General features: G+C 35.4%; 2 protein-coding genes across 3 annotated transcripts; both read right to left on the bottom strand.

The window, feature by feature from the left end:
* Window positions 1-35: 35 nt before the first annotated feature.
* On the bottom strand, window positions 36-4,911 carry LOC115960680 (plastidial pyruvate kinase 4, chloroplastic). Of its 2 annotated transcripts, none has more exons than XM_031079646.1 (4): window positions 4,844-4,911; window positions 3,262-3,677; window positions 818-2,464; window positions 36-324 (listed from the first exon to the last, which is right to left on the bottom strand). In XM_031079646.1, the coding sequence occupies exons 1-4, from the start codon at window positions 4,886-4,888 to the stop codon at window positions 231-233; spliced, it is 2,202 nt and encodes a 733-aa protein (XP_030935506.1). In that variant the 5' UTR covers window positions 4,889-4,911; the 3' UTR covers window positions 36-230. The 2 variants fall into 2 exon arrangements, with proteins under 2 accessions (XP_030935506.1, XP_030935507.1); XM_031079647.1 differs by having other exon boundaries at window positions 36-319.
* Window positions 4,912-6,217: 1,306 nt separating this feature from the next.
* On the bottom strand, window positions 6,218-13,391 carry LOC115960231 (spermine synthase). The gene is made up of 11 exons (XM_031079019.1): window positions 13,133-13,391; window positions 11,772-11,992; window positions 11,594-11,638; window positions 10,851-10,927; window positions 10,639-10,761; window positions 8,683-8,787; window positions 8,492-8,564; window positions 8,319-8,390; window positions 7,769-7,964; window positions 7,276-7,405; window positions 6,218-6,568 (listed from the first exon to the last, which is right to left on the bottom strand). Exons 2-11 carry the CDS (start codon window positions 11,959-11,961, stop codon window positions 6,467-6,469), a joined length of 1,113 nt encoding a protein of 370 aa, XP_030934879.1. The 5' UTR covers window positions 11,962-11,992; window positions 13,133-13,391; the 3' UTR covers window positions 6,218-6,466.

The following is a 13,391-nucleotide window of genomic DNA, read 5'->3' as shown; positions in this document are numbered from 1 at the left end:
CACACACTGAATGCAGGTTCAAATTACCACGGCAGTAAAATGTGAAAAATTTAAATGATTGCTTTGATGAAAGTGGGAAGTATTTACAGATTGAAACCCCTCTAATGTCCTAAATTCAAATGGAAACCTCTTGCTGCACATAAACAAGGAGATTTATATACCTCGCAAGATAAGCAGATGAGCTTGCACTGAAACAAGTGGCTGAAGAGTACAAGAGGCTTAAGTGCTGCTTACATCTTTATGGAGCTTCCATCTAAGATGCCATCCAAGAATTTAACAGCCTCTTCAATGTGTTTTCCTTTGTTCAACATGATGCAACCTGCCCTGCGTAAACAAATCATAAACCCATTAGTCCTGCTTGGCAATTATCATTCATGTGCTTATTTTCCCATCAAAAAGGAGAGGGGAAAAGAAAATAGAATCACATGCACGCACGCATGCACACATACAAATATAATATTAAAGGGTTTTAAAAACTACACAGAAAACTGCTATGAGCATATTGAAATAATTATTTCCCGGAATTCAAATAAGGAGTAGGTGATTCATAGGGCTATTGGACTTGAAAGTTTGAATGGCGACATATGCTTTGACACTATCAAAACTACAATTCATCATCAAATCAAAGATATGGAATTGAAGAATAATGGCAGTCACAATAAGTTCCAAATGTCTTCATTCATATACATGTATAGGTGACAAATAACAATACCAACACACACCATGCATTCACGAAGGAAAAAATTAATAATATTCATGCAACTTAAACAAGTCATTAATCAATCAATGAAATAGTAAGTAACAAATTGAATCTTACCTCCTTCCATTGGCTACATCAGTTAGCTCAGCTCTGGTAGGCATCCCAGACTTGACAAGTGACTCCAGCACTTGAGTTGCCCAAATGACTGGTATGTGGGCAGCATTACAGACAGATAGAATTTCATCTTGCACATCAGCCAACTTTTCCCACCCACACTCCACCGCAAGATCTCCTCTTGCGATCATCACCCCTAGAGGATTTGAAGACTTCATTGCCTCCAACAACATCAGAGGCAATTTCTCAAATGCACTCTTTGTCTCGATCTTTAGAACAACTCCTAGATTTTGAAGTTTCCGCTTCTCTAATTCTTGGCGGAGAACTACTATATCACGAACATCTCGGACAAATGAAACTCCAACCATGTCAGCATTAGCAGAAACAAAATCAAGATCCATAAGATCCTTTGAAGTTAGGCCTTCAAACCATATATTGCTCTCTGGGATGTTGATGGATTTTTCAGATCCAAGCTTAGTACCTTTTGGACCAGCATGAGTGATTGAAACAATAATCTCTGAGATACTAGTTCCTTGAACTACTCCCCAAATCTTTCCATCATCAAAAGCAATGGGATCTCCTGGTTTGACAGAATCAAATAGAAGGCCAGAAGAACAAGCTATTGTAGGAGCAGAACTAGTGGGTCCAGGCAATTCATCTTGTTCACACAAACGATCTCGTGATATAATTAACAAGTCTCCAACTCTCAATCTTATAAATGGCTCTATGGAAGGTACATCCACCACTTTTCCAATTGGGAACTTCAATTTTTTTCTCTTAACATACAATTCCGTTCCTGACTCAACATAAGCAGTCCTAGAACACTCAGCCACATACCCAGTGCCAGAAAATACATCAAGCCTCCTGCAAATCTTAAGCATCCTTTTTCTTCCTCTAATGTCATGAAATCTCACAGTATGACCTACATTGATCTTGCTGAGAAATTCTTGGTCATCTATGAAAAGAACTGCATCAGGAGTGAAGTGAGCAGGAGGAGGACCAGCTCCTTTATGACAAAGCCAAACTTGAGCAGGGAAGATCACATTTCCAGTAGCATTTTTCTTGGGCGATATCTTCATCACACATTCACCTGGCTTCAGTTTGCCTGTTCGGAGCTTAGGTCCAGCTAAATCCATGAGAATTCGACATGGTTTCTCCAGCAAATGAGAACTTCTTTTCACTCTACTGATTATCTCACTCCAATCACTTGGGTTTCCATGTGCACAATTAATCCGTATAATGGAGGCCCCCATCTTGATAAGGTCAGTTATAAGCATTTCACTCCCAAGGGCTTCTTGGCCAACTGTGACCATAATATGAGTAGTTCTGTCATGTTGAAATGGCCCCAATAGTAACTCCCCATTAGAGAATGCCTTCTTCATTGTATGTATTGTGAACTTCTCATTCTTTAGTTGGTCTATTCTATTTTGGGTGTCAATTCCTGGACCAATATTCTCCTTCGTGTTCAAAGAGTTTAATTTCAAAGTTTCTAGCAATCGGATGGCTGCAGTAAGACTTGCATGGATATGAGAATTGACGGTCTCCAAATTCAAAAGACCAACAGAAGAAAGATCTTCATTGAGCTGCTCTAGATCAAGGCATTTCAGTGCCAAAAAATGTACTAAGTTTGTTGCACTTACCAAGTATTTTCTGCTAGGACAAAGTATTCATTGATTAGAATGTGATTACTATATAACAACTTGAGTATAGGGGGGAAAAATAAACTTCAAGAAGACTAAGAAAGTGGATTTACTTCGAAAAAGATAGCATAATTTTTACCCTGTTCAGCAATTTAGTGCTTCACAAAATAAAATAGTTTTACCAAATTTGAAAAGTAGACACTAAACCTGTTATTGCATAGCATTATAAAAAAAAATGTAAAAAATTATTATTGCAGAGACGATCATGACATCAATGAACATGTTCCTATCAATATAAAATTCAAACAATCAGTTTGGTTGCTTAAATTATTTAGTTGCAGGAGTAAGAAATGGTCTGGGAATGGGGACATCATTAGAGATGTACTCAATCTATGGTTGAATTTTGGCCACAGTGCATTGATATAAAGGATCATTTGTAAAACTTTCTTATTTTTGGGAAAGTACATGCAACTAGATTAACAAGAGGGGAAGTAAAAAATTTTGACACATCCTATTGGAAGAGGAAGAGGAAGAGAGGGGGGGGGGGGGGGGGGGGAGGATGTGTGGGGGTGGGAGGGGGCAGTTTCAAGTACTAAATGTAAGAAGAATTCAACAAAAAGTTCAAAGTGCATCTTTGATGGTTCATTAACATGACATTATTGAGTGGTGGTATATTATAGGATCAGCTGCCAGACAACATATTACTCAAGAACTTAAACAGAATAACAGATTTGCCTTTTTTTTCTTGGTGTTGGGGGGGGAGGTGGGGGGGCATTTTAACTGTATCTGGAAAGTCACTATATGTACCTGTGACATAATTTAAGTAGAGAAGCATTCCATTGTTCAGATGCTAATACATGTAAGTGAACTGCCTTTAGCTTGTCAAGAAGTGTTCCTTGGCTTCCTGGCTGCTCAGAATTTGGACAAAAGTTGGCTTGTGATTGTGAACTGGATGCAACAGCTTCCACATCTGGATCCTTGGAACGTCTATTATTTTTAGACATCACAAACACTGGATCGCCATGTGAACTGCCCATTTCAGCCTTCTTATTTCCATCTGGAACAGCAAAAGCTGACATCCTTGGCTTTTGGTTCCTTCCATGTGTGGCTAATATTTGAAAAACATGAGTTGGCTGTTTCACATGAAATCTACATGGCAGATGTTGGAGCTCCCATCTCAAGTTGGAGGTCGGAATTTGTAAGATATCAGCTGTTTGAATTGCCTGCAGACCAGAAAATTCATTTAGCCTTGGATGGTTTCTTTAATCAATAAAACAGTCAAAGCTCAAATGACACTTAAATGGTACACTTTTAAGCACTTCAAACTTCAAAGGGAGAAGAAACAAGAAGTTCACCGGAAGATGCAGGCTAAAGCATTCAATAACACCAATTTACATTATTTACAAAAAGGTGACTGTCTGCTAAAATATGCATAAAAGCTAAGCAAATTAAATATAGCTTAATTTAGCTGATACACACGGATCACCATCCAGTGAATCACCAGTTACATCATCGCCATCTAGCATCTGTCTCCATCAATTCAAGTAGCTTTTTTACATCAACGCATCATCATAAACTAAAGAAAATAATTGGTCTTCAATTCATATAAGCGGTCAGATTAAAAACTAATAGAAGTGACCAGCAGCACACTAGGACAATCATCCATTCATGGTTGCTCAGATCATCCAAGAAATAAGTAACTAATTGAGAACGTTTTGTATCGCTCTATATTTTTTTATGGGAAACGTTAACAAGCACCATGCAGTGCTTGTTAAGGTGGGACTAATATAGGTCACATTTAATAAAAAATTGGATAAATAAAAGAAAAAGACATAAAACTAATCTCACAGTTTATTTTAATATTTTTTTTCTCTATAAAGCTAACCCCACAGCTTATAAAGCTGGAAAAAAATGGCATGAAACTGCAAAAAAGACAAAAAATTATAACAAAAAAAAAAGTCAAAAAAACTGCTGTTTACAATGCCCGTTAACACAACCAATTTTTATTAGAAAAAATTTTATTAGAAGAGGAACAGAGAATGACACAAGATAAAATATGCACAAACCTTTTTCAGAGAATTCACTCACAAACGAAGAGAATCAACAAAATCAACAAAAGAAATCAAATGGATGCCGCCTACAGCATGCATCCAATCAAACAAGGGCCGTAAGAGTTGCTATTTGATAGCATGAGCTTGTCGCTCAATGGCTCAACGCCATCAAAGACCCGCCTGTTTTTCTTTTTCGTATCACTTTATATAAATGCGCGTAGCTAGCTACAATATATACATACATACATCCATTCATACACATATAAAGCATTAAATTACTCTCATTTGTATTGAATTATAAAGGTGAATGAGAAAATTACATGGTTACCGATACTCACCTGGTTAGCAACTACAAAAGCTGAAAGTGCACCCAGCGTCGTCATCTATATCGGGTCAAAAATCCGCACACACACACAAATCATGGACTTGCAAGACCACCTAAAACAAACAAAATTATACACCTTTATAATATTGAATTAAACAAAGTAAAAACTTTGATTAAAAAAAAATAGTAATTTAACATTTCCTCATAAAGAATGCACCTGAAAAATCTAAATACAAATATTTAGTTTTCTGATAATTTCACGGAAATCACAAGAATTCACGAGACTTAACAAAATTCAAAAATCCATTTGTTTGGACTCCCAAAAAAAATTTCCGCGAAAGTTTTTATAGTTTACTTCGAGAGTGACAAAAATTTGTACCTTAGGAGAATTTTTAGGGAACAAGAAAGTGTAATTGTGAAGCTAAGGTGCCTGTTTTTTTCTCGAGAAAGTGAGAAAAAATTATTATAGTCTATGTGATACAAATAAGAAGGGATGAGAATAAAGAACGCGTGCTAGATTCGGTAAAGATTCAACACGTGGTAGAATCTACTACTTTTTAGTATAGATCACCTTTTTAAGGTTGTTATTATTGGTCCCCACTTAATTACGAGGTACTCATTCACATGTGTGGTAACTGGTAAGTACACATGCATGCCAAGGTAGCAAAAAGAGAACAAGGCATTACAAAGATAGAATTATTTAACATTATTACTATCATAATATAATTTGAACGAGGATAAGATGTGTTATTTGTAGTATTGAAGGGCTAAATTTACACTTTTTGGACCTATCTTCAATTTTCAGACAGCCTATGCAAAAACAGATGACATTGATTTTAGAAGATCATACCATCATATATGGATGTCTCGGATTTATCCAATTTCACAATTTGTTGAAATAATTAAATGGTGAAAAAAATTGTGGATATAAGTAAAAAGAGGATAGAACCATCACTTACAATCGACCACTCCAAGCTCCGGCCTATTATTGTGAATTTAGATGTCTCTATATTTATTCTTAACCATGCGGCCATGGAAGCTAGAACGGATGATAGAGATTCAAATTTGTCTTAATTGAATTGTAGACTTAAAGGAACTACTTTAAAAGTTTGATTGGCCACAGAAAAGATTTTTATGGGCTAATACAGCTTGCCATAAGATTGGATCATTCACAAACAAATGGAAACACTTTCCATTTATTTTTCTTGGGGCACCAAAAACCAACATTCCACAAATAGGCCAATCACAGCCATCAACATTGACCTGCAAGATCTCCCAGTACGTGACTTCAACCGTGTTACGGCTTGAAAAAGTAAAATTAATGTCAGCATTTGCTACGGTAAATTTTGAACCATCAATTCCCAATTAAGCAGATTAACCACTTGGCTAAATGAACAAGGAAAAGTCAACATTCACAAAATATGATAATTTCAGAGGTACAAATATAATAAAAGTAGCCATCCACAAATTGATTATTGGCAGAGATGATATTACACGCTAGAATTAATATCCTCTCTAATTCCTGAAACAGAGCTCATGGTCCCATCTACAATTGTGCAATAATCACCTAAAGTCTACTTTCAATGTTACTAATTCCATATATCTGAAAAACCAAACTAGGACTGGTATGAATTAACTAGGAAACACTGATTCGTTGTGCTGCCGGGGTTGGAGAATCACAAAGCAAGCTCACCTCCCTTTTCAGAAAGGATGGCAAGGCAAAGGCAGCTGAATGCATCTGTCAAAAGAATAATGCCAATTAGTTTCAAGTCACATTATGTGTGCAATACAACAACAATAACAACCAAGCCTTAATTCCGAAATTTTGAGGTTAGCTATAAATCCTCTGTTTCTTTTTCATTGGCCAAAGTGCAAATAAGTTTTTCTTTTTTTCTTTTTGAGCAGCGAGCAAATAAGGATTTCAATCACACAAAAAAAAATGTACTTCAGCATCATGATTCAAGCATGAAGGGATTATTGTATGTTTTCTAATGATACCAGATTATAATGGAATGAAATTGACAATCTTCACCTAAGAGATTTACCAGCAAAGGTTAAGAAAGCCTCATTCCCGAGTGTATGTCATCACATCATTGACCTTTTCAGGCCTAGTGTATCAAAATATTCAGCTTTTGCTAGCTATATAATGTTAATGATTTTCTATAGCTCACTCAATTCTCAAGGGAAAAAAGTAAGATGCAGCTTGGGCTGCACAGCAATGTCAATTTAAGCTGAATATATGCGTGTGGGCATGCATGAGAGAGAGAGAGAGATCTTACCCATGAGTAATAGAACCTGTGCTCTCTTCTATGCTTGAGAGCTAATGTTCTATAACTCAGGTCAAGGCAAAAAAAAAAGTTGCAGCGAAGGCTGTATACCAATGCCAATTTATGCTGAATGCATGCATGCGTGTGTGTGTGAGGGAGAGAGAGAGAGAGATCTTACCTCTGAGTTATAGAATCTTAGCTCTCTTTTATGCTTCAGAGCTCCTTCTAACTTCTCAATAGGATTAATGGGATTTAGAAAATCAACAGGTGGCCCCTCAGTTGAGCATATAAGAAATCCTATCACACCACTGCATGGCATGGAAAAATTTTACAAAAACCACACTATAAAACCAAAGCAAATTCTAAAATTCCAATACTTAATTGATAGGATATAATTATGTCTGGGGTGGTATCCTATTTATAGTTGCACTTATTATAATGTCTAACTGATTTAAAACAAAAAATTTGCGGCAGGCAACTCTAAAATTCATTAAGCAACAAACTCAAAGTTCAGACAGTGTTAGGCCAATAAAGACAACCTATTTTCAGTAATTCTCAACATTTTGAAAACATACACAGCAGAACAAGAAATAAACAGGCAGCCAAAATGTAAAATGCTAGAAAAAAATTTTCTACCATGAAATTCGTGAAACAATAGGAAACATCAATACCTTGGATATGTTGGCACACTAGTCCAGGCATAGTGAACAGAACCCTTAAATGTTTCACGGCAAATAGAGATCATATCTTGAATTAGATGCGTATGGAGCCACATGCTTTCTGCCATGTTACAGAGGACACCACCAGGCCTTAATGCTCTGGCTGCTGTGTCAAAAAAAGGTTTCTCTACAAGCTCCTGAGCAGGTCCTATATCAGGCAAAAGAACCCTATGAGTGACGTTTTGGCATCACAAACCTTATAAGCACAAGTTTCAAACTAAAAAATAAGATTAAAAAAAAAAAAAAAAAAAATCGAAGCTTTCAGTATTTCCTAAACAATTAGACTGCATATTTCAGATTTCAGGCAAACCTCACAATTTTTAACCAAATTCATAAAATAATTTAGAAAGAGGAGAGGATAAGTTTTTAAGATAAAAAAGAATAGATTATAAACCAAGCCCAGAAACTAACATGCAGAAGCACGCCACTCTGAATATCTGAAATGAATAATTACCCCCCACCCACCCAAAAAAAAAAAAAAAAAAAAAAAAAAAACACGTACCAACAGGATCTGATGAATCCACAATAATTGCATCATATTTCCCCTCAGATGCATTCCGAAGAAATTCAACAGCTGTCCAAAAATAATAGTAAGATCAACTAAGGGCTACAGCATTGTAAATCAACAGAAACCCAGTGAAAAAGAGAAGAACCAATGACACTGTTTGAACATACCATCACCAACACAGAGGTGGACACGAGGGTCCTCAAACCCAACAGCTAACTCTGGAAAAAACTTTTTAGAGACCTAAATAAAAGAAATCAAGACAATGAGTTGATTACCTCCACCCAAAAAGCGAAAAGAAAAAGAAAACTCTACTGAACAGGTAATTAAATGAATAAGGCACATCACAACATCTACTCACATCAATGACCATCTTATCTATCTCACATATATCAATTTGCTCCACAGAGCTATGGCGAGCTATTTCTCTAAGAACACCACCATCTCCACCGCCAACAACAAGAACCTGTGAAATTAATATTAGTAACGTTCAAAATCATACCAACACTGAAGAGGAAAACCAACATGCAAAGTCACGCAGAAGTAGAAGCTGGACACACAGTATAACTGCCCCTGGTCCACAATCTTCATAGGGCAACCAGATCCTCTGATCAGCTTCACAGCTCAAAGAACTTAAACATCACCAAGCTAACTAAAACTTGCTTCCAATTATAGAGTACTTTGAGCACCATGCATGCTGTAATATTAAGTTACAAACACACTAGTAAGCCTTGAACCCACAACCTCACCTCTCACCCCATTCCATACCAAGGGAGAAAGTTCTAGTTGAGCTAGAGCTCATTGGCTATATTTTTAAATTACTTTACTGGAGGCATAACGTCAATTGAGCATGAGCAAAACAAAATTCACTTATGCTTCCAAAGACATGTAGCAAATCTTAATGACCAAGACAAAATAAATAAGACAAGACAAACTAACTGGATTTGCTCACCGTACTCATATTTTCTCTGGACCAACTATTGCCCTACAATTTTCACCAGTCTTGACGCAAAGATCATAACATATTGGTTTCAATTATATTAAGCAACCACCAAAAGTCACTTCGTTGGCACAAAACTACAGAAATATCACGATAGCACATTTATTATATCCTAAAAACATGCAGCTATAGTTAGTCTTAACATGGAATTAAGAACACGAGCTTGGGTTCAGGTCCAGCTAGAGCACTGTAAGAAACAACATATGTTGTGTTCTATGATGTAACAAATAAAATTACAATTACATACATGCAATAGAGAGAAAATATTGATAATTTGCTGACTTTACTGTTGTTTCTTCCAAAAAATGTCATATTTTTAGCAGAGCAGTAATTCCAGAAATATACCTACCAATCCCCTGCAAAGTAAAATATTTAAGGCCACCATCACGACCAGCTCCGGCTAGAAACTAATAACTGTCAGAATTGCACCACTGCCACCTCCCTAAAAATAAAACCACCGCCACACAACTTATCATGCAACCACCAAATCATCACTGCAACTATCAGTCACTACAAGCCATGCCACCACACCAACCAAGGGCTACTAGCATCACCAACTCTTCTATCAATGGCACCACCACCGTATTGAGAATAAATCAATTACCAGAACTTAATTAGCCTTTTTGCATATAGATAGACTCAAACACACCCACACACAGTTCAGCAATATTATAAGGTCAAAATGGAAAAATTATTGGTTGGAAAAAATTTTAAAATCTATGTGTATATATATATGTATGAACAAAAATACTAGATAAAAAAATAAAGTAGTATTACAGCAAATGAAATGATGGCTACCAATTCCTGCTTAGTATAGATGGAAGGATCAAACTTTGCCATCCATCTAATGCACATCAAAGTTCCATTACATTCTCTTTTTATCAAGATTATATTTCTTTTTCTTACTCAATAGAAAACCCATATACAATTGGCTAAATGGAAGAACTCATAACATCTTTATTTTCAACATTTTCCCTTAAAGTTCTAGGAAGCAGTAGAGTTTAGACCATTTTATTTCTAAATGATACATGAACATCAAATTACAAGCTTCAATTACCAAAAACGTAAACGCTTTCTTTTCAATAAAAATTACATCTCTACAATATAAAAGGGAAAAAAAAGATTAGCAGCATTATGTAATACAATCAAACTAGACCAACCATTATCTTCAAACAAACATGAAGTATAAGAAGTTTACAACCCCCATTGTCCAATGACAAATAATGCGAAGGATAAGAGAAAAGAAAATATGACACAAGCAAAGCTACAGAAAATGTAAATTATAAACAGGAGGGACTTAAATACAGATGAACTTACAGTTTTGGGGGATGGAATTGAACAGAGAGGAAGATGAACAATCATCTCCTGGTAGCTACATTCATCTTTCTCTGTCAGCTGAACAATGCCATCAAGTACAAGTACTTTCCCATATGTTAAGGACTGCAGACAAAGAATTAACATTAACCAACTCAATGAAACAATTATAAGGTATGTGAAGGTCACGCAAACAACAGACAGCAACTCCATACCTCAAAAACAAGGACCTCTTGATACTCTGACTTTGCCTTAAACAAAACTTTTTCCACCACTAGGGAATGGGCTTCTCCTAAATATGATAAAAAAAAAAAAAAAAAAAAAAAAAATCATCTATACCTATTTATATTGAATAAAAGATCCATATTCACTAAATGAGTTAGGTTTAAGAATTTTTATTTTTTTTTATTTTAAAGAAAAATTCGTAGCATAAGAAAAGATGTTTGACTAGCAAGAAAAACATTGAGCCCCTACCTTGGGGTATATTTTTCATCAGGTTAATCTAATGAGCAATGTTTTTATTTTTATTTTTTTGATAAGTAATAAAGATTCATTGATAATAAAAAGAGAGAGACACTGAACAAATCAAGAACGATCATTACAAAAATCAAGTAAATCCAAAATAGAAGAAAAAGGATGGTTCCTCCACACAGAGAACCAGTCCAATAAAGGTCACATAATGATATGTATATCACTACCATACAATAAAAAGTGATACAATAACAACAATAAAGCCAAAATCCCAAAATTTTGGGGCAGCTATGGATCCTGAACAGATCAGTCACATGCGTTCTTTACCTCCATTCTATTCTACCCAAAGTCATACCCAAAAAAAAAAAGAAAAAAAGAAAAAAGAAAACCTCTATCTATACATATGTAAGATTACAGTATCAAGATGTATGAGAAGACTATTAAATTGAGATCATGTAATGCATAACATGTATAAAAAAATGCGTACCAGGCCACATTGGATTGTTAAAATAAACCCTTTTGCTGGCTTTCCCTGTAAAAACAAAGCAAGAAAATGGGGTTAGTAATATAAAACTATTTAGACCAACCATTGTACCAAAATATTGTGGAGTACCACGTACGACAAAAATAAATGAATATTTGGGGGAAAAATCATAGATAATGACCAGAGCAAGAGTGAGATTCCGAAAACCACCCAGAAACAACAGTAGAATGGCATTTTGCCTCAAGCTCTGGGGCTGAAGCCATGGCCTTCAAGCAACAAGAAGGGATAGCCTTCTCTGAACCATTCCCGTTACTCCCCTTCCCATCCATAGTCTTCTGGCATTCCAAACCTTTTCCTGCGCCGCCCTCCATATATTATCTTTTTCTTCTCCAGCTCCAGCCTCTACAGATGAAAGTATATCCATTAAAAAACACAACTTTAACAATGAAAAATCAGAACTATAGTTAATCTCTCTCTCACAAACACACTGAAACCTATCTCTTTTAAGTTCAAGCATTCATCTCCCATTACTGTAGTTCATAAATTAAATTGAAAACAATCTAAACAATGATTTTTTATTTTTTTTTGAGCGTACATCCATTCAATGAAATTAAAACTTCAAGAAAAGAGAAAGAAGAACGAAGAATACCAAGCAAACTCTCAAATATACAATAACAAGCAAAAGAGACTCATTTATATAACCAAACCCATCAACAAAAACGGGCTGTTTTACTTTTTAAAAAAAGAATCTTCACTGGAAAAGGAAATGCACATTTTAATTTTGACAAAAAAAATTACACAAATATTTTTTTTCAAAAGAAAAATACAAATATCAATAAAATCAATCCCAATATTTCCAATTTAGTCTTTATTTCACCAAATAAAGAATCAACAAACATAAGTAATACGTCAATCACGCAATCAAGAAAATCCCCAAGCTCCGTTTCACCCAAACATAAAATAAAATCACTTGGACCTTATTAAGAAGATGCTACATGATTTCCTTGGCTTGTACTTAACATTCTCTAAACAAAAAAAGAATCTACTTTTGTGCAGAGAACGATGAACACTACAACACAGTTTTCTTTTGGTCAAATGCCGAAAAAGTAAAGTCCTAAAAAGCCATACAAACTACACACGTAACAACAAAAATTCTCCACGGAAAGAATCAAAAAATCCCAGAATCTCAACTTCAAATTCCACTTCCCTATTGCTTTAATTTAACATAATCACTATAAAAAAAATCCGCATTTGGCACCAAGAATCACCCAAACAACAATCAAGAACCCAGTTTTCCCTGGAAACAAACAGAGCCACTAGGGTTTGACGCAAAATAAAAATAGCCCATTTATTTATTTTTGAAGAAAACATGGTCCAAAGCCCAATAGCAACAATATATCAATCCAAAAAAAAAAAACAACAAAAACAAAAAACAAAAAAGAAAAAGCTACAACATAATCTACAAATAGATTACATAAAAGCAAATAGCAGAAAGTAGAAAACTTTAGATAACAGAGAGAGAGAAAGAGAGAGAAATCTTGCCTGGCGTTAATGGTGGTGATATTGCTGTATTGCTCTTAATACTCTGTTTGTTTGTTTTCCGTTTCTTATTTTTGGGTTTAATCTGTTATTGCTGAGAGAGCAAAACTGCAAAAAGAGTGAGCGGGAAAGAGAAACAGATGATCTGGGTTTAATCTCTCTCAGCTCTCACTCTCACAGTCTCAATTTTTTGAGGCTTTGTGTTAGACGGAAATGGTGTGTGTATAATAAGCTTATTTATACACAACAAGAGATTTACTTC

This window comes from Quercus lobata, chromosome 9 (assembly GCF_001633185.2).
Source record: "Quercus lobata isolate SW786 chromosome 9, ValleyOak3.0 Primary Assembly, whole genome shotgun sequence".
Taxonomy (NCBI): Eukaryota; Viridiplantae; Streptophyta; class Magnoliopsida; order Fagales; family Fagaceae; genus Quercus; species Quercus lobata.
This window is presented reverse-complemented; position numbering and strand designations above follow the sequence as displayed.

Excerpts from the sequence above, each read along its gene's own strand:
- LOC115960680 (XM_031079646.1), bottom strand. The coding sequence starts at position 4,888 with ATGACGACGCTGGGTGCACTTTCAGCTTTTGTAGTTGCTAACCAG. Across the intron at positions 2,465-3,261 it reads CTACTTAAATTATGTCACAG|AAAATACTTGGTAAGTGCAA; the intron begins GTACATATAGTG and ends TTGTCCTAGCAG. Across the intron at positions 325-817 it reads GATGTAGCCAATGGAAGGAG|GGCAGGTTGCATCATGTTGA; the intron begins GTAAGATTCAAT and ends TTGTTTACGCAG.
- LOC115960231 (XM_031079019.1), bottom strand. The coding sequence starts at position 11,961 with ATGGAGGGCGGCGCAGGAAAAGGTTTGGAATGCCAGAAGACTATGGAT. Across the intron at positions 11,639-11,771 it reads GGAATCTCACTCTTGCTCTG|GGAAAGCCAGCAAAAGGGTT; the intron begins GTCATTATCTAT and ends TTGTTTTTACAG. Across the intron at positions 8,565-8,682 it reads TAGATAAGATGGTCATTGAT|GTCTCTAAAAAGTTTTTTCC; the intron begins GTGAGTAGATGT and ends TCTTTTATTTAG.